The 25,646-nt window shown below is 45.8% G+C and overlaps 3 protein-coding genes across 4 annotated transcripts in view; 2 read left to right on the plus strand and 1 right to left on the minus strand.

The window, feature by feature from the left end:
- The window catches only part of LOC122373579 (SH3 and multiple ankyrin repeat domains protein 1-like), a 99,540-nt gene that overhangs the window by 49,397 nt on the left and 24,497 nt on the right, over positions 1–25,646 (minus strand). Inside the window, exon 1 of one of the 2 annotated variants that reach the window (XM_043351795.1) lies at positions 4,355–4,419. The exons of the other annotated variant lie outside the window; for it this stretch is intronic. Coding sequence (XP_043207730.1) covers positions 4,355–4,373 — 19 coding nt within the window. The 5' untranslated portion in view covers positions 4,374–4,419. Of the gene's footprint in view, positions 1–4,354; positions 4,420–25,646 lie in introns of those variants that run through there. 2 annotated transcript variants of the gene reach the window in all.
- On the plus strand, positions 1,940–4,289 carry LOC122373585. Its single transcript, XM_043351803.1, has 2 exons — positions 1,940–2,068; positions 3,420–4,289. The coding sequence occupies exons 1-2, from the start codon at positions 2,036–2,038 to the stop codon at positions 4,059–4,061; spliced, it is 675 nt and encodes a 224-aa protein (XP_043207738.1). The 5' UTR covers positions 1,940–2,035; the 3' UTR covers positions 4,062–4,289.
- On the plus strand, positions 13,427–14,853 carry LOC122373586 (uncharacterized PE-PGRS family protein PE_PGRS46-like). The gene is made up of 2 exons (XM_043351804.1): positions 13,427–13,677; positions 13,984–14,853. The coding sequence occupies exons 1-2, from the start codon at positions 13,639–13,641 to the stop codon at positions 14,563–14,565; spliced, it is 621 nt and encodes a 206-aa protein (XP_043207739.1). The 5' UTR covers positions 13,427–13,638; the 3' UTR covers positions 14,566–14,853.

Raw genomic sequence — 25,646 nt, forward strand, 5'->3', positions numbered from 1 at the left:
GGGCGGAGCATTGTCATAATCCCAAGGGGTGCCTTTCCAGCACCTGACGAATGGAAGCGTTAAATTTTTGCGTTGTAAAGCATATCCCGCGCGGGGCTGGGGTCTCCAGCCGAACGCGCGGGGCTGGGGGGGGGGTAAATTTTACCCCCCCTGTTATCTCCCGAACTAACGGTCCGATTTGGAAAATTCAAACGCCAATCGAAAGCTCTCATCACGAACTACTAAAAACATGTACTTAATTTAAAGTTTGAGGTCAAGGTCAAGGTCAGGTCAAGGGTACAAATTGCAAGTTTCTACAGTATCGGCCTTGCACCGTAGTTGCCGAAGAATGGAGTCATGGACTGAGACTGATCGCCCAAAACGTGTTCTTAGGCTACCAAGACAATATTCGTTGCATACAATATCATTCAGAGGTCAAGGTCAAGGTCAGGTCAGGTCAGGTCACCAAAAAACAAAATATAGAAAAGGGCATGTGCGACACATGTTTTATGGGTCATTTTACTCATAGAATTCAATAGGCACACTCAATAAGTGATATGGACCACCTCTGGATGAATTTCAGGTCGAGGTCAGGTCAAGGTCAGGTCAAGTGAGGTCAAATTTTGAAGTTGGTTGTTAAGGCATAAAAAGGTGTCTATCTGATGCAGTTTTTCACGGCGAATCGAATGGTGCTATTTTTGTTTCCGTACGAGGTCTAGAACTTCCAAAAAAGTCATTTTTCAAAAATTTTGTGTGTCGTGACGTCATAAAATTTTGAATAACTCCCACATTTTTGAACCGATTCTTCTAAAATTTGGTATGTAGGTGCACATAGACCACTTCTCTGACATATATTCCGGTTTTTTCGATAGACTCAAAATTTTGGATTTTATAATGATTTTCCCAAAAAAGTCAGTTTTTTGAAAAAAATTAGGCCAAAATCCAAAATTTTCAAAAAACCGAGATAGCCATTTGATAGACAAAGTAAAATTACGTATAACCTTTTTTGTTACGTCTTGATTCCTTTAAAAATGAAGATGTTAGCGGCGTTTGAACTTTTGCTGTTTTTGAGGCGAAAATGACGAACATGACGTCACTAAAACGTCAATTTCTCAAAAATTTTCCGACGGATTCCGCTCAAATTTTCAGGGAACGTGTCAAATTGATGTAAGAAAAGGTACTGAAAGTTTGGCGGCGCTGCGCGCCGCCGTTTTTGAGATATCGCAAAAATTCGCGAGGGGGGGTAAAATTTACCCCCCCCCAGCCCCGCGCGGGATATATAGGCACGCCCCCCAAACCCCTAATTTTCCGCCCCGGCCCTAAGGTAAATATGCCCCCCCCCGCCCCTCATTGTCATCGCAACATCGCGTCGCACAACACAACAATAACTTGTGTCACACATGTTCATCATTTTCACTCACATACCAGCGAATTGCTCTTCCATTCCCTTCTCTTTCCCTGTTTATCCCCTGCAAACGAATTGGCAGCTCCGAAACGTCTCCAGGGGATCGCTTGATGCATTGCACCAGTCCACACATTTCAGTTGTTCAAGTAGTTATTTCCTGACCTGTTATCTCCTCTCCTAGCCTCTTCTCTCTGTCTGTCTGTCTGTCTGTCTGTCTGTCTGTCTGTCTGTCTGTCTGTCTGTCTGTCTCCCTCCCTCTCTCCCTCTCTCTCTCTCTCTCTCTCTCTCTCTCTCTCTCTCTCACCCCTCTCTCCCTCCCCTTTCCACCAATCTTCCCCTCCTCTCCTCTCCTCTTCCCCACCCCATTCTCTCATCTCCCCCCAGTCACCCATCCCCACAATCCAAACCGGTTCCTTCAAGATGCGCTCTGCAAAATCCTCCACACATCTGACGCATCTGTCAATTATCACTAGCTATACGGCGCGTGACTGACATGTTATCAATCCACCATCAATGTTTACGGGAGCACAACTAAGCCACATTGTCTATAAAGGAGGAGGGTAAACTGCAACGCGGACCAGTCGACAGGAAGAAGGAAGATAGGAAGGACGCAGAGTTATTTGGAATAGAGAGAGTTTGGAGTTGGTCAGAATGAAGGTGACGTTAGTGTTGTGTGCAGCATTGGTAAGTAAAGTACTGGGTTTGAGAGCAGAAATAGACGACTTTATTTGTTAGCTGATATTTTTTCATGTGGGTGATGGCTGTGATTGACGACATTTAGCTATCTAAGATCAACTGATTTTTCACCGGCCGAGGGGAATCTATTGTTGCCACGCATTGCAATTTTTCTTCAAAATTACGCCTTACATACAGAGCTGAAAGCTATGAATCGAAACTATGATCAAGCTTCTTGTCACTTAGTGCATTCTTAAATCAGTGAAGGACACTTGGACCCATGTCGACGTTATTCAACCTCTGCGTGGTAAAAATCTCATCAATTCGCAACGCTGCCAGAGCCAGTGCCAGACCGTCTTTCCCAGAAATCTTCAGGCAGGAATGAGCAAGTTCCTGAATGCAGCGGAGTATCTGTTTCAAAGATGACTTATCTGTATCTGTTTCAAAGATGGTAGCTGTACCGCTGTAGTTTCATGTCCTGTAGAATTTACTGCATCCAGCGAATTCGTCAGTGACTGCCCACAACCAGGCCTTTATGCCCATCTAACCAAACTCGCACTTGATTCCAAACATTCGGCCATGACTTTCCATTCTTTTCCTCACAGTTGTCGTTTGAGTTTAGTGTCGTCACCTGTAAAGCGATGGCCATTATTAGCTGACAATATCGCTCACATTTCCTTTCCCCTCAAATGACGACGCTGCCCTTGCCACCGTCAACTACAGCGTCGTCTCTATTCCACAGGTAACGCTTGACTGCACATGTTTAGCCAATAGCACTGCGTTCACGCGTAGCTGACCATATCATTCACACAAATGACGTTGGCCCGACGCTCCCTCCTCCGTTTTCCCCCACAAATGACGTTGGCCCAACGCTCCGACTCTGTTTTCCCCACATGTTACGTTGGCTTTAATTCCCTTCTTTTCCCAACAGATGATGTTGGCTATAACTCTTTATCTTTCATTTACAGATGACGTTGGCCGTCTCGCCGAAGACATGATTGTAGCGGAATCTCTTAGATGACGTTTGACTACTATGTGTAGTTCACAGGGATGCGTAAGCGTTCATCACTATCTAACCATAACATATACCCCCTTTTGGTCTTCAGATGACGCTGGCCTTACTCCCTCTTTTTTCCATAACGAATGAGGTTGGCCTTACTCCCCCTTCTTTCCTAACAGATGACGTCATTACTCCCCCTTCTTTCCCCAACAAATGACGTTGGCATTACTCCCCCTTCTTTCCCCAACAAATGACGCTGGCCTAATTTCCCTTCTCTTTCCCAACAGATGACTCTGGCCTTACTCCCCTTCTTTCCCTCACAAATGACGTTGGCCTTACTCCCCCTTCTCTCCCCAACAGATGACGCTGGCCGTGCTAGCCGACGACAACCGGAGTGGCGTCGTCGTCGTCTCCGACGAACGCGAGGGCCGCCTCATCGGCAAGAAGCTGGCTCTGCTCGGTCTTCTCGGCATCAAAGCCAAAGGACTGAAGGGGGCTGCCGGAGCCGCCGGGGCCGCAGGAGCTGCTAAGGCTGGCGCTGCTGGATCCGCCGGTCTGGCAGGTCTTGCAGGTCTTGGGGGTCTTTCAGGTAGCGTTGCCACTACAGGCGTAGGATATCCGGTCCAAGTGCACCAACCGGCACCATTGCTGGTTCTCGAGACGAAACGTCGCGAGACGTACGTTCCAGTGAAGGCTTCCATAGTGCAAAAGCCGGTGGATAGCTACTACGTAGTAGGAACTGCTCCTCCGGTGGTGTCCGCAACGTACGAGCCAGTGTACGTGACGAAGTACCCTAAGCCGCAAACTGTGTACGTGGAGCCCCAGCCTGTGCACGTTCAGCCTCAAGCTGTGTATGCAGAGCCTCAAGCTGTGTATGCAGAGCCTCAAGCTGTGTATGCGGAGCCTCAAGCTGTGTATGCCGAGCCTCAGCAGGTGTACCAGGAGACATCTCCTATCTACGCGGAGCCTCAGGTTGTGGTGCAGCAGCCTTACGCAGGGTAGTCTAAGAGTAGCTGATCATTTGCATCTTGGTTAGACGAGACAACGTCGAGTTGATTGAGGCGCTGTGTCGGTCTTGAAATAATACACTGCTGCTGGAGCAGCTAAAGCAGTGAAAAATGAAATGCAACATTATGCTGAGAGGGACTTGGCGTGTTTATCTTGATCGGATCGCTGGCAAACGGATATGTTGATGTATGATGACAAATACAGATTTTTGATTGTTCCCGACAACTTTTGTTTGAGTTAGTCTTTGCCGTTAGTGGACTAGGGAACGAACAGACGTTAGTGCTTACCTTTTTTACACGGAGTCATCCCATGTAAAAGACTACCAGACAAGATGTTTTGGCCTTGACCCCAAACTCACCTGAAACAAGAAACATTTCAATCAGCTTTTAACCCTATTCCTGGCGGGCTCCGCCGGGACAAGAAACTGGCGGGGGGGGGGGCCGATTCGGCCCCCCCCCTGAGATCTCGAGAACGAAGCAAGATAGCGACAAGCGGTAAGCGGCATCGGATACGCACGGTCAAGATCTACAATTTTTACAAAGGTCATTTTCAGGTCAGGTCAAAGATGACGTCACAGGGGTCGAAAAAGTCAAAATGGCGGCGCTAGATATGGAGAGAGTTTTTCTCGAATAACTTTCGAATTAGTCAAGATAGGAACAAACTAAGGGCATCATCGTGATCCTCTCGTCAATCCGCATCGAATGATATATATGTTGACCTCGAAAGGTCAAGGTCAAAGGTTGACCTCAGGTCACGTGACCTCGAGGTCATCATGTATATCATTCGATGCGTCTCGACGAGCTGAACACAATGAGACCATCCACGCGTCTGTATCTTGTTCCTGTACAGAGTTATTGGCCAAAAACCTTTGGTGACCTTTGATGACGTCACATGACCTCACAGCTGCCCAACAGCAAAACAGACCTCAAGGTAGTGAAGGTTGATCGTATATGAAGTCATGTATGGTATATGGGGCCATTCCGACCCGTTTTAGTGGTAAAAACAGGGAGTTGATTTTTCCCCCATTGACTTATAATGGGGAGGTCGCGAAATTGACCTGACCTTAGGTCACCGATATCAAAATTCCGAGATATACAAATTGCACATACTGGTACCCTAACTAAACCCTGAAGAGAAGAAATTGATCGGTCAAAAACTCTAGCTCTGGCGTGATTGCAAACTTTTCTGAGGTAGGGTCACCAAACCGCCTCTGGTGACCTGACCTGAGGTCAGATCAACTCAAAATTTTCAGACATGTTGCGTAGAAGCCTTTTAGGAAAAGTCAGAAAATTTGAGCTTCCTAGCTCAACGCGTTTGGGAGAAATAACCAAAAAACCTCAGGGGGGGCTCCTGAGGCCCCCCCGCCAGGAATAGGGTTAAACATGGACTCCCACAACGGCACACGCAACATCCATTCAAGAACACGTATATTGCGTGCGGAACGAGTTTCGGCTTCTCATGACACAACGCCAGGTTATGTAAGAAGATTGTAGCCAGACTGACAATCTGATGATCTGTTGGTTAATGTGGTAAGACACGTCCAATGCAGTTGCATGATACCTGCGTGCGGTGCTTGTTCTGGACAGGCATACACCCGAACACGGCTATTCTGAGTTGAGAATAGCCGTTTTCACGACGGGTCATTTGGGGAATGCACCTCATTCTACCAAAACTGCACCTATTCTCTTGTGGGTCTCAGGGTAAATAGGGCGTGTTTGGAGGAAAGGAAATTACCCACAATGAAAGAACAAAATAAACAGCGAAACGATGGTTACATAGATATGGGTTAAACTGGGAGAAAAACGTGAGAAATAAAACTAGGAACTCGTCGAAATACTCAGCCTCTCTGACACTCTGCGTGCGGATACTAAATTTATATCTTAACTGAAAGCACGTGCCAAAAACCATATAGATCAAAACGAACAGGAACTCAACGGGGGCGGAACTACACAGCCAAAAATAAAAACACTTTTTTACATAATCAAAAACTAATCGAGCATATGGAAACGGCGAAAAGTCAATCTAGAAATTACAACAAATTAAAGCAAGGACAGATATTAACCCGGCGGCCGCTGGGCCTCCGCGCCACCCGCCGGCCGCTGGGGGGGGGGCATATAGTTGCCCCCCCTTTACTTCTGCGACGCTATCGTCGCAACGCGAAGAGATAGAGAAGCGAAACTTTGCACACACCTTCCTGAATACCTAGCCGAGGTTGTGTCCAAATTTGGTGTCGATCCCCTTTGAAATGACGTCACAGTGACGTCATAAGTGAAATTATAGATTTGCGACTCTCATATTCCTCACGATACATCAGATATATGGGACCGAATATAAAGGGTCGATTATTGGTCAGAAACTAGATGGAAGTGTAGTTAGATGTTTTAGGATGACAGCAGGTGCTATCTAGTTCATTTACAGTTGAGTTTCATGCTCAGCGTCATCAGAAACGGTCCATATCGGAAAACGACAAAACTTTATGACGTCACTGTGACGTCATCTTAGGTGCTACAACCACCAAACTTTCCTCAAACATTGCCTAGGTATTCATTTGAAGCTATGCCAAGTTTCACGTTCGTAGCTCATTAGGTTTCGGAGATATTTCACAAAACGTAAAGGGGGGGGGCAACTTTATGCCCCCCCCCAGCGCACAGTGTTGCCGAACACCAGTTTAGCGCGAATTTAATCCCAGCGCCGCTCGGATCCACTGAAAATGGTTCTCTGATTCCAAAACTGGCACTTACCCCTCGCAGGACCTATTGGTTTTCAAAATACGCGCCGGCCGAGGGGGGGGGGGTTGGTAGGACCCCCGTCGCTGTTTCGCCCCTGATGGAGCTAGAGCCTCGCGGAAAAAACGAGCGTGTGCGCCGTTACGAGACGCAGTGACTGGTATCCAATTTTAAGGTCTCAGGTTAACCTGTGACCTCGTAGGTCAGGTCAAGTGGCCATGGCACGGATTCGTTTTTTTATTAATAACTTCGCGAAAAAATGCCGCAGAGCCGCAATTTTGGCATCATCGTGTTTGCCTCGCTCAGCTGCGTCGAATGGTATACTTTTTGTTCGGCTGAAGTCAACTTTAGGTGTTGACCTCGGGTCAAGGTCAGGTCAGAGCCCTCCAGATCATGAAGTTGGTCGAAGGAGGTCGTGTTGCATATCATTCGATTCGGCAGGTCTTCCTGAGTCCATTGGTGGCTTTCCCGACTCGCTAGCTCAATTTAATCGAGAGTTATTGAAGAAAAACTCTTATTACCCTAGTGACGTCATAAATGACGTCACGTAAGGCCAACAATGCAAAAGTGAAGCATCGGACCTTGCAATGAGTGCATGAAATCACGATTTCGTGTGCTTGAGATAGTTTATTAGGCTGGAACCTGTCCGGCCGCGCCGCCCCCGACCTTGGTCAGGTCACGCCGGGCGGCCGATTAGACATGTTCAAAGCTGAATTGACGGCAAATAGGCAAAAAGTGGCAGCCGAAACTTGCTCGCTTATGTCCATAAAGGTGCGGAGAGTTCAGCCATGCCCTATTCGTCATATCCATTTTTATCCATTTTGACATTTTTCAACTTCTTTATGAAATACTATCGTGAGAACGATACACATGCGAGGCTCCTGTTCTAACTCATTAAACTCAAAAACCATTAATTGAAAAGCTACCATGATAGCAGAAACAGCTTAATCATGAATTGTGCTATCCGGTGATATGCTATTTTCTCCTATATCTTCTCGAAACTTCCGTAAAATTTACATTGAAAACTGGACATATTTCTCAGTACCATAGCCCGATTTCAGGAACCGGAGCGTGGGTCTACTTTCGGCAGGGATATAAGCCCTCAAATGGTTAAGTGGCTTAAAAATAAGGTTGTATCCGATAACTTCAGACAATTTCCTACCCATTGATAGGTATAAATAACAGTTTATCGAAAGTCGGGTTTTTGATTAAATTCGCGCTAATCTGGTATTCGGCAAGACCGTGCAGCGGCTCGTGGGTTAAATACGGTTGAAAACTATAAAACAGAAGTGACGATAATAACGAATTTACAATAATACAAAGCAGGAAAACAAACGTTCATGAAAAATAACATAAACACTGCGAGAGGCGGCGATTGGCGGCGCAAAGGGCGGCCGTGCTGGACGGACACGCCGCAGCTAAATAATAACGCGCCGCGCCACACTCTTTTACAGCAAATATCTTTATATTACGAATTCATTTCATTGTAAAGAAAGAAAATATTGTCTGATTATTTGAAGAAAAAAAAACAGGCAAATAATAAACTGTGCGACCCATACTGATAACTTTTTGAAACACCATGAACCTAATTTGACCAAAGCTGCACCAAATCTGCACCAAATATGAACCAATGTGTACCAAATAGCCGTCGTGAAAACGGCTAAAAACGTGTGACGACCAGTGTGTAACAATGGGGCTACCATAATTGAGATGAGCTGATTAATTAATGTTTGCTGTGGATTAAAGGAAGGTTGAGTAGACAGAAGGGTGGGAGACGGGGGAGTGTTGGATAATGGTCGTAAATGCATGACAAAGCAAGGTCTGTTGTTTGTTGTATTGGCATTGAGCAATGTTCAAACTTCAAAGGGTTTTATATCGACCTACGAACTGTTTTATGGATTCACGAAACCAACATAGTACAAAAGCAAGCACGAACTCTCGAACACAAAAGCATCACCAGTCAGGCCAAGAATGTCAACAATGTGGTCCACATGTCAAGAATGTGGTAAGGAAATCAACATATTTACATCGTAAGTGGTTTCGCTTGATCGTCCACATAGCAATGGGTGCCATTGCTTTTTTGCAACTGACCTGGCTAAACAACACCAGACATCACAAACGGATGAGACAAAGATTCAAGTTGATACGACATGGAGAGCTAAGGTAGCTCGAGAACTGAGCTCGTTTTCTAGTAAAATGTCTGCAGCGCTGTAAGGATGTCTGCCGAAATAGCGTGTTTCTTTAGTGGTCTGCTGTTCTAGAGGAAATGACACCCATTGCGAAACCCGGAAACGCGGCTACGTGATATTGTTTGGCCGGGGCTGACCTATTTGTAGGGTCAGGGACTGGCTGTGTGGTAATGGCATTTTCAAAACACTGGGAAATACAATCGAACAGTTTCAACTGAAACATGGATAAATTATAAACCAGATAAAGAAAACAAACGAGCAACATCACTCGAGTATGTAATGAATTGAAGTCACCGAATAAATCAGGCTGCCTAAGACCGTCATCCATGGGATTTTGAGTGAGTGACGGCTGATAGTCAAATAACGACGAGGAGGGACAACAGGGCGGATTTCGCTTCATCTCTGCATCATGCAAATTTAAAAGTGTATCTGTTTCAGCGATCCTTTATCATGTCACACAACTGCAATGCAAGTAAAGTAAAAAAGCGAAGCATCAGTATCAGTTGACTGTTATCTGCGCGTCGTAACGCAATATCTGGCAGCATAGCAACAGCAGTAGCCATGCAAGTGCCTGTTTCTTGAGCCATACAACACTAAAAAATAAATCCACCTCGAACACAGAGGTGCACAAAAAGCCCAGCCTGTCTCCTACACGGTCTCCGATGGCTCCGGTTTGTCTCACCGATCATCTTTAGGTATATCCAAGCATATCTATGCTTTCAAGTGAAGCTGGTTATATTACATTAGAGTTATTCATATTTACAGGACGTAAACGCTATTTCTGAAGTGTGTTTCTTTCTGAAGCTATCCGCAGATATATCGTCATTTTTTAAGAAGCCGACAGACATACGGTTATGCACTGCTTTGGGCAAAGTGCGAGGCAGGGCTTGGTACACCTCCACCTGAAATGCATACTGGTGGTGTATAAATAGACTAGAGTGAGGCGGTCTAGTTGTTGACTGTGTCTGGAAACACTTGGAAAGTCAAGAACTACCCTAATAAAACCATAGGGACGCCCAATTAATTCCTCTCATCCAATGAGGGTTCAGTTCCACATGGACCAGACGGGCGTCCATCTGCCGTCCCATAGCGTCCCTCTCCCGTTTAGTGGGGCAGTTACTACTTGGCGGGCTGAAGGTGAAGTGACCTAACGCTGCAGTGTGCGGTGCACATCAGTGTTTCTGTTTTGGGATCTGAAACTTTAAGGAGTGTGTAACAAGTTTTTTCCTGGATCAACATTACTTCATTTAGGTAAGAAAACATTTGAGGACGATTTTGCAATATTTGCTAATGGAACGAAGCCCATTAAATTGCGATGGAATACCTATCATATTGAGAAGGACCACAAACTTTCAGAAAACGTTTTGACTGTAGGCTTTAAGAAGCATCCTTTTATAATCCATCGCTGACTACATATATAGTGCAATGTATACACATTTCACGTGCATCGCTAATCTCTTCGCTAATACAGATCCTGGTATAATTTTTTTATTTAGCAAACCTCAGCTGTCATGTAAAATTTTCACGACGCATTCATACATTACAGTTTAGAGGCAGATAAATCCGATATTGCTGTTTTCTGCGCGGATCTGTGAGGTCGGTCCCTGCCATGGATGGTGTGAGACCATCCATGCTGCCGATCGTTCGACGCGCTAGTTTTATTAGGGGTTATATGACCGAAGGACATCGACGGCCGACGGAAATGCCTCGCCTGGCGGGGACACCAATGTGGAACACGCTGCCGGTTTTTCCGAAGTAAAACTGGAGATTTGCTAGACAAAGTTAGATTGAGTGAAATTAATGTACTTAGCCATATGAAAGCAAATGTTTGACAGAAAGTAAGCGGCCATTTTGTCGCTGCTGGAGACAACTGCCTGAAAGCTAACAGCATTCCCGCAACATCCAATTTCTCATCGATACGTATCAAATGAAGCAGGGCAGATGGCCATATTATTTTTCTTCGGATGTCGGAATATAGCAACATGTTAAAATACCAAAAAAGGTGCATTGTCCTTGTTCATAACACAGCCTTTGTTCTGGGTCTGTGCCTTTGGATGGATCTCATGTAGTGCTTAAAATCTTAAGAAAAATGCACTAAGTATCCATTTGAATTATTACTTATGCCAACATGAATGGTAGAATTTGTTGTCAAGTCTAGATGTGTTTCCTCCACTCTCAATGACTGATAACTGTTTTGCTGAGTAATGTTTTGTAATCTATTAATTTCTATGCCAGTGGTGGCTCAAATATCCTGTTATAGCTATGCAATGTCTAATCTTATATTGTTTAAATAAAGTTAGGCAAATTCAACTGAAATTATGACTGTGATATTTGAAATATGTCATCTGATTGACCTTCATCATGACTACATATAGCCTGGGCAAGGATTATGTCAAAAATGGCAAGGCAAGAGGAAAATAGAACAACTCAGATTGTATTGCCACTCCTTTAGTCAGAGAATGAGGACAAGTTATAAGCAAAAAGCACCTACATGTCTTATCTTGAAATCAATGTCAAAGCCTACCTGGCAACTTAGTATGGTCTCCCTCATTTTAAAATAATGCAATGCATTAGGTACTGGTACATTGCTCTGTGTGAAATATATGGAGAACTTCACAAACCCCATTACAAATTAGTTTTATAAGCTTGTGCTTCAAATTGCTGCTTCCCACACTAACTGAAAGGCCTTTGAGCAAACTCATTAGCAAACTCCATGCCATCATATATTGATATTGAGTAAACATGTTGAATACTTAACTGACCATTTACCTTTTTCTATAATCATATCATTCACAATTCTACACAGACCTGTAGACAATTCATGACACATTTTCCACCCACAAAATTATTATATACACAACTGAACACAAAGCATATGCTGAAAATAATCACATATCTCTGTTGCCTTTTTGCTATAAGGTACCTGTCTATAACACATGAATAATTTGATGTTGTGAGCCTTGTGCCCAGATGAATGTTTGTGGTATTGGTGTTACAACAAGGAAATTGAAAATTTGTCATGCAGCTTAGAGAAGTTATACCTAGGTAATGTTCAAAATGAAGTGAGATGCCTTCAATTACTAAAACTCCAGTACATTGAAGAGCCAATATTCTTTTGAAGGAAATTATTACCTATTTACATTAAAGCTAGATAGGTAGTTACCTGCATGCTAGCATCTCTCAATGTTGTCCTTTATCATCAAAATGAATGGAAACTTTAAAAAAAGTTGAAGTGATCAGATAGGATAGGTAAAGAAATTTCACAATTCAGTTAATCATCCTTCACACCTTTGTAGTTGTTTCTGAAAGCCACTTCAATTGCTTGCCACACTATTTTTTCCAATATAACTGCAGATAAATGAATCAATTGGCTTATCTAATATCTACAGGAATATGTGACATAAGGACACACGATTTTTAGCATGGGTACCCAGTTTTCAGTTCTTAGCATGGATACCCAGTTTCAGTTCTCACCAAGCCAATTAGGTTGGGTACCTACCTACTTACAAGCACCTCCACATAATCGCTCCCCAAAATGCCCCCTGCCACGAACCTCTTATGAAGAGTTTAGAAGTGCAGGCTGCAGATTTCCGGCCCATGCAGAGTTTTCATTTCTTTAGCAATTCCTTAACTCCACTTGGAGCTCACTGAACCTTATATTACCACACCATCACAAAATATAATGTGAAGTCCTTTCACTTTGCTTACACTCCTTACACTGCACAAGACACACATCCACAGCACAGTACAAGCAACTGAAGCGAGCTGTTCACTGTTACAATTATCTTTCAAATTCAACTGACACCGATAGCTGGTTACCACGCAACGCGCTAGCAAATGGCGTCAGCTTGTCCCACGAATGGCGGTTGCTATGGAAACCAGCTGACGAAACTTAACAGAACCCATTTTCGAACAGGAGTTTTGTTTTAACTGATAGGCGCCCAAAGAATTTGTGCGCCGTTTTTCGAAACATGCCCACCACTTTCGCAGTTTTTCTTCCTACATTTTACCTACACGGTGTCTCATGAGACACAATGTTAATCCAATGGGAACTGTCTCGTGGGTGTCTCATGGAGGAGATTTGTAGGAACTGTTTTTGAAGACACGTTAAGAAATGTAATGACCAAATCCCGTTGACAGCTGATTGTACCGACCAATTGCTACCAGTTAGCTGTTTTTATAGTCATTTTTGTACAGAAAACACAAACTGAAATCTGTCTCGCGGCTGCCCTCTTCGGCTATTTCCTGTCTCCTACATTGTAGGCAAGTAGGAAGGTTTGTGCACCTCTGCTCGAACACCAACTCCGCAGACTGTATGTTGTAGAGGTCACTGGCTATCCTCCAGATGATCCTCTTTAACACTGTCCCGGGGTTAATCCTCCAGACACGCTCTTCGTCACCCAGTATCCTCACCAGCCTTGTTCCAACACCTAAAACACTGCGATTCATGAAATCTGAGCATGCATCTGGGTTTACTATTGAGAAATAGACCAGCGTTATAACGTAAACTAACGGTGGGTATGCCCGCTCAGCTTCTGTAGATCAGAACATGGTCACTGAACATGATGCTGTTCTTAGAGAAGTATATAAGCTGGAGGTGGTGTGAGAAAAGACACACATTGCCTTGGAACGTCAACTGACACACACTGAAGCAAGATGAAGATCGCTGTCGGAGTTATCTTGGCTACAGTGGTGGTAAGTAGGCGAGTTGGAGGAAGTGACGCTATTTTGATGACGTAAAGTGGCATTTGTTTGGGAAGCTTTGAACTCCAGAGAGTTTTTTGTCCGTCTCTAAATGTTTCAATGGAGGAGCCTATAATAAAGTTCTTACTTGGAGGCCAGACTCCATGGATTAGGAAACAAATCAGCCGCAATAAACACTGATCGAAACTTTTCCGACCTTGTTTCTAATTTTTACTGTTTTTCTGTTAAACTATTCCATCCGATGGACGTTTCTTATTGACTTTCTTTGAAGTTCACTGATGAGTCTTTCCTTCGCAGGTGGCGATCGCTGCCGAGTCCGCTGACCCGGCGACCTCCGCCAAGGTCACCGACTCCGCCGCCGACTCCGCCGCCGACTCCGGCAGCCGGCAGGGCCGTCTGCTGCTCCTCCTCAAGAAGAAGGCTCTGATCGCGGGCGCCCCGCTGGTAATCGCCAAGGGAGTGGGCGCCAAGGCCGGCTTCGCCAAGGCTGCCATCGTCAAGAAGGGAGCCGTAGTCGGACTGGGCGGCCTGGCAGGAGCCGCTGGACTCAAGGGACTCGGTGGACTGGCCGGAACCGCCGGACTGGCGGGAACCGCCGGACTCAAGGGACTCGGGGGTCTAGCAGGACTCGGAGGAGTGGCCGGAGTCGCTGGAGTCTCTGGAGTCTCCGGACTCGGAGGAGTGTACGGAGGAAGGCTCGTCTCCACTGTCGGGGGCGCCGGTCGGGTGGTCTATGTGAACCAGGCTCAGCCGCAGGTGTACTACGGAGGAGCCTCCAGGGTGCACGTGGCCAAGCCAGTCGTGGTGGAGGTGCCCTCGGTGCCACAGCACGTGCACTATGGTAGCAGTTACGGCTATGGACAGAAGCATGTCTATTAGACATGCAGCCATAGCAGTATTAGACGCGCACCAAAATATCATGTGTTGTGTTTGCTCTTTGCTCAATGCTAAGTTACCTTAGGATGTGGAGCAGGCATAACAATGCTCTTGTTTCTGCACAGCATTATCCATTGTCATCAGAGATTTATGTGAAGTGTCGCCATTGATACTCTTTTCGCCGCAATTGACCATTCTGTCCCGTACGATTCGACTTGTGGATCATATCATCAATCATACCTATCACGTCGCACTTATTGATGTCACAATAAATGCAGACACTGATAATAACAGCCTTTGTCTCTTTTTTGGAATCGTGTACCACACCGTTGAGTTCTCCCTCACTCTCTGACCATAGAAAGGAGTAATTTATGGGTCAAAGTACAACTATTCCGTGTACCACAGGAGTCTTCTGAGGATCGATTCTTAGACCTCTATTATCTGCAGTTTCTCCAACAAGCTGTTGAACCAATTGCTACACTCTCCGGTAGTTCAGATGATCCTGACTGTCAGCAAGAGCCAAATTTTTGCTGAAGTCAAAGAAAACGTTACCAGCCTCATGAAATATGACACATATCTCGCTTAAAGGGACCCTCCCACCTTCAAAAAGTTAATGAATTGGCACAAAAGTGATGTAGCGTGAATCACAAAGAGCGAAAATGAACATCTACCAAATTTTACCGGAAAATATTCACCCGTTTTCGAGATATAAGACTTTTATTTTTGTTTACTTTTTGGGAAATCCGCTGTTTCTATGACGTAACATAAAGGTTTTCTTTACGTCGGCATTTGGAAGCAATAATTTGGTATCAAAGTGCGACAAATATTGCGCGAATGATGCGTTTATCTTATCAAGGTCAATATATGATGGCCAATAAAGGATTCCAGGACAATTCTTCTTATGGCATTTCTTCGTATCGCAATTCTTCGTCTGCAAATCTTCGTCAGGGCATTTATTTATTCGTACCTATCGCATTACTTTGTCTCGCACCAGGGTATATGAAAATCGGCTCGCATTTCTTCTTCAACGCAAATATATGCAAGAGTAAGCATTGAGGGACAAATAAATGCACCGACGAAGATTTGTAGACGAAGAAATGCGGACGAAAAATTGTGTTACGAAGAAATGTCATGCGAGGATTCGTTCGGGTACCATGACATTTATGTGATTTCAAAGTCAAGGTTCACAGCTGATCTGCTAAATCAAGCCAAGAATCCAAACTATCAAAAAACTATAAATATTTGTTTGTCTGTCACAGAGGTCTCAAGCAATATAAGGTTGACATATGTTGAATCAAAAATCTACTGCCACAACTCACATCTCCTGCCTTAGTTTATCATTGTTGTTTGAACTTGCTTTCAAGAGAAACAGAAGCCAGTATCTGATATCACTTCAGATGATTGTTTCAAGATCTGAGTTCAAATGGAAATAAAAGCAAGATCAAGATGAAACAGGGATTATTGCTGTTAATAGTTTGGCCATGATACAACAAGCACATAAATCATTAGCCAAATCAAATACTGCATGGTTTGTCAAGATGTTTGTTGTCTGTCGTCTGTCGAGCTGCTATGAACACTGAATGCTCTCACTCTTACTTTAAAGAGAGTAGTTTAAGTTGAATGGTAGTGAGCTGTAATTAGACAAAGCAGCTATTCAGTGCTCACATCAAGCCAGGCTAGCAAATGGCATCAACTGTGGTGGGAGGAAGCAGGTTCGGCAGCCCTATGTTGTAAACTTCTGTTATGTCTTGTGTTTGATCAACTGATGTTTTCTGCTCTGTTTTGTGCAGTGATAGTAGCAGGTAACTGCATGCTTGTCAAATTATGTGAATAAACGAATTCATAACATTGCATTTTTCTCTCCATGCAAGGAACAAGTAAGATGTTGTAGAAAATGTAATAGAGGGCTGCATTGCTGATTTTGCACTTTATCAGAGCTTTATTTAGAATTGCTTTCCTGAAAGCTACACACAGGCCACAGTGCTGAAATTCACAATGTCATAGCTTTTGGCAGAAAAAAGAAAAGACTTACCTAGGTAAAATTGGCTGAAAGAATGGCAGAGCAGGTCTTGATGCGTATGCCCATCCGTGTGCTTGCCGAAGCCGAACTGACTGCAACACATTTAACTCTGACCCACCATGGTGGCTGGCATATCCTGAACTTTCACCACTCTAAACAAGACAACTTTCAGCCCTCAGCATTGTATTAAAACACTGTACAAAACACTCAAAATTTGTTTCAGTGCCATCCACGGACAAGCGGGACAACATCAGTCGCCATTCACCAGGCCAGTAAAAACAGAATAGATAATAGCTTCAAACCCATGTAGTCAGAGTTACTAGGTCTGCACCTCAAAACAAAATCCAGGTGACATTCACCACGCCAGTAAAAAACAGGTACTTAGGTAACGTAACAGCTTCAAATCTGGTAACATGTTGGTCGGACTTTACACTACCATATTTACATGGAATAATATGATACCAAACAATAGTGCAACCATTCTGGACAACAAAAGTGTATGATAAAATTAATTTAGAATACTCTGGCAGCATGATTTACGAGCACAGGCAGGTGTTACCTACTAGCCTTCTCAATGCTCGTAAAACCAACATTGTAGTTTTGATTTTACCTTACATGATAACACACTTGGCGGCAATGGCACATTTAATTTAATACTTGAAAAGACCAGTTATAACCACTTCACAAGCACAATTGCACCTCATGCCGACATCCTTTTCCAAAGACAGTCAGCAGCGTCTTTCGTCAAAACTGGAAGATAAATCCCCTTTCAACTGTTAACATCAAAAATATTTCTTCATGGTGTGACTGTGACCTCCATATGGAAACCTTGCAGGAAAAGAATTAATGTCAATTGTCAGCTCTTCAAATTTCTTTGGACTTTAACTTCCAGTACCATACCCAGTTTGCTTTGATATTTTGTTTTTTATTCCATGTTTAAGTTGAACACCAAGCTCCAGATATAGCAGGCAGCTTGATCATCTTCGGCCTTGGTATAATATCAGTCCAAGTTCCAGTGGTGGGTATCTTCTAATATTCAAATTAAAATGAAAAGCAATAGGCTTTCTCAGCGCCGACGACGGATTTCACGTTGATAAAAAAGGGAGCTCAAGGTCAGCAAAACTCGGGTTCAAGGAATGGCGGGCGTTGAAATGACTGCTGACGTCATCAAAAAACCGCTAATGGTTAAGAGATAGGGACTACGCTGGTCCCACCCTGCAAGTAAAGGGAAGAAATTTCTTGAACACCATAAAGCTGCGGGGGTTGCGACCAGGATAAATGGTGGTTTCTGAGCCTGGCCGCAAACTTGGCTATCTCAACTCAAAACTAATGTTAAGGTGGGATGGTCCCTTTAAATGGGTACACTTTATAATAAAATTAAAACGATGCCAGTTGGTTGGCTGCTATTTCAGCACATATTTCAGGTAATGCATTGGTTTAATGAACACCCTTTGACTTAGGGTTAAAAATTATCAACGATAGCAAAGTAGGTTTTCTAGCAACTTATACTGTGCGTTGTGCGTAGTAATTTCTTCATTTTTTATTTTATTATTTTACGTCATCAGACACTCCACAACACGGTGGCTATTACGTGTCAATTGTCAGTGAATAAAACGGTTGGGGAAGTCAAATGGGACACGGCACACAACAATCATCCGCTGAAACAACAGCACACACAACACTAACACACGCACAATCACTCCAAATAAAAGAAACGTTTCGCTGCCGGTTTAAAAGCTGCTGGCTCGAGCCGTGTCACTTCACTAGGCATAGAGTTTAAAAGCGAGGCTGCTCGGTATGCAAACCCTCGCCGCCCGACCACTGTTCTTGTAGCTGGCGGGCGCAAGTCACGGTCTTGTCTAGTGGGGCGGTTACACTGCCGTGCGTCGGCGAAAGTCACAAACAGTGAGGCGAGCTCCTCGGGCTCGCCCAGGGCACGGATTCTATGCGCAATGATAGCGGTCTGCGCATCACACATCTGGCGCGGTGTGTGCAGGCCCAGGTCGCCCCGCGCGCGAGACACACGATCGTACTTTCGGAGACCGGCTGCTACTCTGGTGGCAAAGTTCACAACTTTCAGTAGCCTCTCGTTGTTAGCCGCGGAGCCGTTCCCGTACACAGATAGACAATATCTCACGCGCGAGACGACCAGGCCCTGCACGACCGCAAGAAGCGCCCGCCGCGGGAGGAGGCGCCTCAGGTGGCGGAGACCGATCAGGAGGCCGACACACTTACGTACCACGTCACTGACATGAGCATCCCACGTAAGGTGGCGGTCGAAAATGACACCAAGGTTTTTAACATATTGGCTCTCCCGAACGGTCCCGCCACCGACCCGCACGCTGACAGGGGGGAGATCTCTGGTATTCTGTCGGGTGCCAAGGAGGAGGATTTCCGTTTTGGACGTGTTGAGTTTAAGTCCGTGGGCATGGAACCACGATGCCAAGGAGGTGAGGGTAGACTCCATGCGTTGGATGAGGTAAGGAAGATTGCGCTTGGTATCGGAAATAAGGATTTGGGTATCGTCAGCGTACTGGGTCACATGAGCGTCCGGCGCGTGCAGACTGAGGTCGTTGGCAAAAATGGTGAATAACAGAGGACCGAGGGCTGATCCTTGGAAGACTCCCATGGTGTTAGGAAGGGGCTTCGAAACCACTCTGTCACCGGAAAGAGAAGAGATACAGACAGACTGAGTGTGACCGGTGAGGTAGGAGGAAAACCAGGTCGGGTGGATGCCATAGAGCTGGAGCTTGGAAGCTAGCAGTGAGTGAGGAATGACATCAAAACATTTACTAAGATCCAGAAGGCAGAGGAGGGAGATAAGGCCACGGTCCATGTTGGAAAAAGCGCGATTAGTTACAGAGAGCAGAGCGGTTTCGGTAGAGTGAAGAGGACGAAAACCGTGCTGGGATGAAGAGAGAAGGTGGTTGTTAGACATGTAGGCGGAAAGTTGTCGGTGCACTAAGCGCTCGACAACTTTGGCTATGGTGGGGACGATCGAAATAGGACGGTAGTTGGAGACCAGATCAGGATCACCGGACTTAAAGATAGGATGGACTAGGGAGTGCTTCCAAGCATCGGGATAGTCACACGTGGAAAGACAGGTATTGACAACATGGAGCAGGATGGGACCAATGGCTTCGAAAGAAAGGAGCAGGATGCGAATACAGACGCCGTCAGGTCCACACGCACCGGAACGCTTCATGGAGAACACCACCTCCCGCAGCTCCGCCAGTGTCACCTCGGCGACCCGAAAGCCACACGCACCAACACGCGGCAGGCGGCACGGAACGTCGGGCGGCACCCCGGAGCTAGCCAGGCTAGCCGCGACACGTGGGCCGACATCAACAAAAAAGGCGTTCATTTCATCAGGCGTGGCGGTGGGGAGGGTTGCTGTGTCACTCCGCTTACCGGCGACCAGCGGGCGGACGATGCGGTACAGAGAGCTGCTACCGTTATCGCGCAGTCTCGCCTCGATGTCCACCCGGCAGTCGCGCCGGATCGCCGCCCTCACCCTCCTGTCAAGTGCACGGAAGGCCGGCGATCTCCCCTCACGGCGCAACACACCCCTCCTCTCCGCCATCAGACACAGGGTCGCCGAGGTGACCGCCGGCGCACACGGGTTCCGGATACAGGTCAATCGGAGCGGAGCATGCTGGTCAAAGACATGAATCAAACGGCGACTGAGATAAGACCATTTCTCGGCGACAGACGGACAGCTAAAAACACCGGACCAATCAACAAGATACAAGTCATGTAACAAAGCGAGATGATCGATGTTCCTAAAAAGACGAGTGCTAACACGGCGAGGCTTACGGCGGCATCTAGGAACGTTAAAAAGAGCACGAACAAAGTAATGAGGGCTAAAAGCACATCTAAAAGCTCTCACACGCTGCACCACGTTACTCGAATTGCATATAACTACATCTAAAAGAGATCCTGATGAGTAGGTCGGTTGTGTAACGAACTGTTCTAAATTTAAAGATCGCAGCATCTCCAGAAGTCGGTCCTTTCCAACACAGGTGGTAGTGGTAGTGTCAGACAAGTCACAGTTCAGGTCACCCATGATAAAAATTGGTCCAGAGTGCTGCAGTAAAACTCTTTGAAACTGCACCTCTAGTTCGTCCAAGTCGGCCTGAACGGCCGCCACCGTACGGCGCGGGGGACGGTACACTGCGGCGATGGAGAACTGTCGGCCGGTCGCCGGCTTCACCCGCAGCCACAGCGACTCCAGCCGACAGGCCGCGCAGTCTGACGCAGGCTGGGGGATGACAGACGCCGTGTAGCTGTCCCTGACTAGAATGGCCACCCCACCGTAGCCCGCGTCACCCGGCCGGTCGGCTCGGTGCAGGGTGTAGCCGGGGAAGGTCACCAGCCGGGACGCAGTGGCGGGCCGCAGCCAGGTCTCGGTGATAACACAGATGTCGTAGTCAAGTCGGTTAAGATGTTCATTCAGTAAGATCTTCATTAGTTATGGGTGGAGACTACAGAGAGGCTTTTGTATCGATATCTAAGATTGGTGGTAGCTAAATATATTGGGCAATGGTCATATGTAGATACTAGAGATGTCAATCGGATACCAACTTTTTGGTATACCGATACCAAACCGATACCAATTTGGCATTTGGTATTTTAATCCTAGTGTGTCATAGTGTGTTTTTAATCCTAATCCTATCCTAGTGTGTTTGGTATTTTGTTGGTATTATGAACCCTCACTTATGTGTAAGAGGCTGAGAAAAATTGCTAAAAAGTTGGTATTTCCGTCATGTTCCCATGTTGGTCGGGTTTCGGTATTTCCCAACGGTTTTGGTTGGTATTTGGTTTGGTATCGGTATTCCGATTTTCTGTAATTGACATCACTAATAGATACCATGCATTGAGGTTGACTATCAAGTTCTTTGACACCGTGATTTTATGCTGATAGAACGAAACTGAGCTGATCCAGGGGATATTTCTCATGCTGCGCTGCTTGTCGGCCCCTAAATCTTTGCATATTGTATATGCACATAGGCCTATTTGCATTTGTTAAAGACCACAATTTCCTATTCCATTTTTAGTGCGCGGACTGCGACTCATATGACTTTTGACAAATTATGCTCACGTAAGGGGCCGCTGAGGGCAGTAGTTATTTCCGAAGCTGTTGAAACACTTTTAAAAAATCAAACGGCATTGCATAACCCAATTGCAGATACGTGTACACGAGGCAGGCAAACGTTCTTTGACCTCGACGCTCAATTTCTTTTTTCTTGATTAACATGTTATTTGTTGTGCATTGAAAAAGGTCAGGTTCATGTAGGAACCTTGACTTTCTTATAAAAAACATGGTCGGAATATCATCCTTTTATAGTTATATTTGTGTTCGTAAATAAATCTAAAAACGACGTAATGGAGCTAAACGTGTTTTACATGTTTTTTCAATATTGTATCGTTTCCCAGAGGTTTCGTGGCCTTGAAACTGTTGATCCGTTAACTGTCACCTCTGCTCCAATATCATGTCAAGTCAGAATGACAATTCAACTTACGAGTATGTCAGTGCCCATGACTTGAAACATTTTGAACTGTTCCTGATCTTGTGAGATGGAATTTAGCGTGCTTCACAGCAGTTGTAATTGAGCCTATGTGAGGAGAGGGGTAGGTGAGCCGTGAGTCACACTCACAACAAGTCATCAACTAAAACCGAATGCCTTGGTCATGTAGCTATATCCCTCGCCCGTATAGGGGGGGGGGGGGTCGAACGGACCCCCCCCCCCATGGTTTTTGGCAAATAACTCGCGTAAAAAGCGGCCGATCGCAACGAAACTTTCAATACCCTCGCGTTAATCAATTTTACACCTACCCTGAAAATTTCATGACCCTGACCCCAATGACCTTTGACCTGTGACCTACTTTTCGAGACCATGTTTGGCCGGAATCGCGATTCGGCGTATGTCGGCTCGCATTAGCCGCGCGTTTGCAGTCTTTTCGTGGTTTCAAGCGTTGAAACATGTGATATGATGTTGCCCCCAGGCATTAGGGTTGGTTCAAGGTCACCTGAAGTTCAGGTCAGGTCATTGACCTTTGGTGACCTCGGTTCACTTTTTCGAGTTTTACATGTTTCTAGGCCAGTTTGTTTTAGCTGAATTCGAATTTAGCAACCATATGAACGAACATTTACGAAGTAGTTTTGGTGCCTTCGTAACATGTTACGAAGCTGTCAGAGGCGGTTGACACCTACTAGGAATACCCGGCAGGACCCCTACTGGTTGACCTGACCTGACCTGACCCGACCTGGATTAAATGCATAAAGACATCATCTGTGATCAAAACTAACATGATATTCGTGATCAGCGCCCCGAAAAACCCCATAGCAGCCACACTTAACGACGTTCTAACAGGTCCCGATTTTCCCGACTTTTGGGTCATTGACCTGACCTGCAAGGTCAACCAATAACCTAGGACCTTAAAATTAGGTATCATCGGCTTCCTCTCGTCACGGGCAACACGCTCGTTTTTCCGCGAAGCTCTAGCTCGATCAGGGGCGAAACGGCAAGGGGGGGGGGTCCAACGGACCCTCCCCCCCCCCCCTTATACGTTCGCAGCTGGAAAAACACCAATACGGGCGAGGGATATACCTGCTAATGATGTCGGAAAGCTGGGCCATGCACGCTATGTTTCACGATATGTTGCTGCTTATGCTCAAGTCTCAAAACCAGCGTGGGAAAATAACAGGAAGACAGTAAATTACCTAACAGTTTGAATGCTCTACAGCACAGCTTGTAAGCGTGCCGCTGACCACCGCTATGTCTCTTCTACTTCTAACAATGCCACCATGATGCGTGGTCGGATGCTCTAACAAACAAAGACAGAAGTTGATAAGTGTATGAATTTATTGAGACATGACAAGATGTGGTATGATATGATATGATCAACTCGTATAACATTGCAGTGGTGTCATTCACTGATGGAGATATTGATGCATACATTCAATGTAAACCACCAATAGCAGTAGCTCTTCCTAAGAACCATGCCGTAACAGGATTATGTTGTTGGGTCTTAGATTGGATCAATTGGACTTCTACCACTCGCGTAGAAGGCCAATGATAACACATGACATTTTGTTGCGCGTCTAATACCTACCTGCTGCTATGGTTTCCATGTCTAATAGACATGTTTCTTTCCATAGCCGTAAGCACTACCATAGTGCACGTGTTGTGGCACCGAGGGCACCTCCACCACCACTGGCTTGGCCACGTGCACCCTGGAGGCTCCTCCGTAGTACACCTGCGGCTGAGCCTGGTTCACATAGACCACCCGACCAGCGCCCCCGACGGTGGAGACGAGCCTTCCTCCGTACACTCCTCCGAGTCCGGAGACTCCAGAGACTCCAGCGACTCCGGCTACTCCTCCGAGTCCTGCTAGACCCCCGAGTCCCTTGAGTCCGGCGGTTCCGGCCAGTCCGGCGGTTCCGGCCAGACCGCCGAGTCCTTTGAGTCCGGCGGCTCCGGCCAGACCGCCCAGTCCGACCACGGCTCCCTTCTTGACGATGGCAGCCTTGGCGAAGCCGGCCTTGGCGCCCACTCCCTTGGCGATTACCAGCGGCGCGCCCGCGATCAGAGCCTTCTTCTTGAGGAGGAGGAGAAGACGGCCCTGTCGGCTGCCGGAGTCGGTGGCGGAGTCGGTGGTAGAGTCGCTGACCTTAGCTGGAGTCGCCGGGTCAGCTGCTTTGACCACCACAGCCAGCTGAAAATAAGAGAATAACTTCAACACAGAAGTTGAGATAGCTTGTTACAAAAGTGCAATTTTTGTAGACATTGCTTTTTAGATTGAAATCAGAGAATATGTTACAGACATTTACGAGCAGTGCTTAAAAGACAATGAACAAGTCATTTACTAGGTCGTTCAATAAGTAAGGTAAAATGTACCATAGCTCATTTATTTGAGGAATTCAAGCAAAATCAAATATGTCATCTGAATCTTCGAAAAAATTTCTACACAACCTTCGAAACTGTTTTTAGGAGTTTGGCTCATTGTCCGAACACGGTACGTATGAAAACGTTGATGCAGCAGAGTTCCGTTCTAAAAATCATCGGTTTGTCAGACGAGCCAAAATTCCCCTCAAAATGGGTGAGTTGACCCTGATGACGCTGTTGCCATTAGCAATGCTAGCTGGTGAACAGTTTTTACGACGACTTCGACAAGAACACAGCAGTGTAAGAGTCAAAGTTCTAGAGCAGGTAGACTTATGCCCGCAGGCCTCTCTGGATTTGGCACAATCTGTAAAGTCGGGGAGCTGATTATGGAGACCCGAAGCATCTGCGTGACTGTTTTCATGAACAGTCAACAGAGTGAAGTGTTATGTCGAAACAGTTATAGGCATCATCTGATATGCTTGATATTTACAAGGTCTACACGAGGTAACTCAGAAAGAGCTCACAGAACAAAAGGACGCCCTACGAGGCATCAGTGTGGGATCGGCTTTGCTTTAGCAGTACAGGAAAGCTGAAATACAGCCGTGATCTGGCGCCGTCCCACTTCAACCTGTTTGGGCCACCGGAAAACCTGCTGTGTACTTTGGAATCTTAACTGATCAGGCAATCAAGAAAATATTCAAGACGTGGCTTTGGAATAGCAATACGGAGTTTTCCAAGCAAGATTTCAACGCCGGGTGGAGTGCTGGGATAAGCGCGTGCGCCTGAACGGTGATTGGATGTAGGTTCGAGTTCCGAAGGCTGGGGAGGCTGGCCGAAGAGACCTGCAAACAAATGCTTATAGCCAGTTTGTAGACGAGATTTCAATGAACATATGTTGCTAGTTTTGTGTCGTTGCACCAAAGGTGGACTGAAATACGTGTGATTTTACCTTACTTATTGAACGACCTAGAATAAGAGAATAAGAGCCTGACAGGATATTACGGGAATCAACTTCAATGAAGAACATATGCAACATTTGCAAAACGATATACGCCCAGGTTTTTACAACAATCGTCATGCGCCACGTCAGGTCCTCGGTTAAGTGTGACTCGTGGCTATGGCTTACATTTGCTGCCTGATGAATTCATCAAGATATGCTTGTCCGTAGCACTAAT

This window comes from Amphibalanus amphitrite, unplaced genomic scaffold, assembly GCF_019059575.1.
Source record: "Amphibalanus amphitrite isolate SeventyFive unplaced genomic scaffold, NRLGWU_Aamphi_draft 001519F_arrow, whole genome shotgun sequence".
Taxonomy (NCBI): domain Eukaryota; kingdom Metazoa; phylum Arthropoda; class Thecostraca; order Balanomorpha; family Balanidae; genus Amphibalanus; species Amphibalanus amphitrite.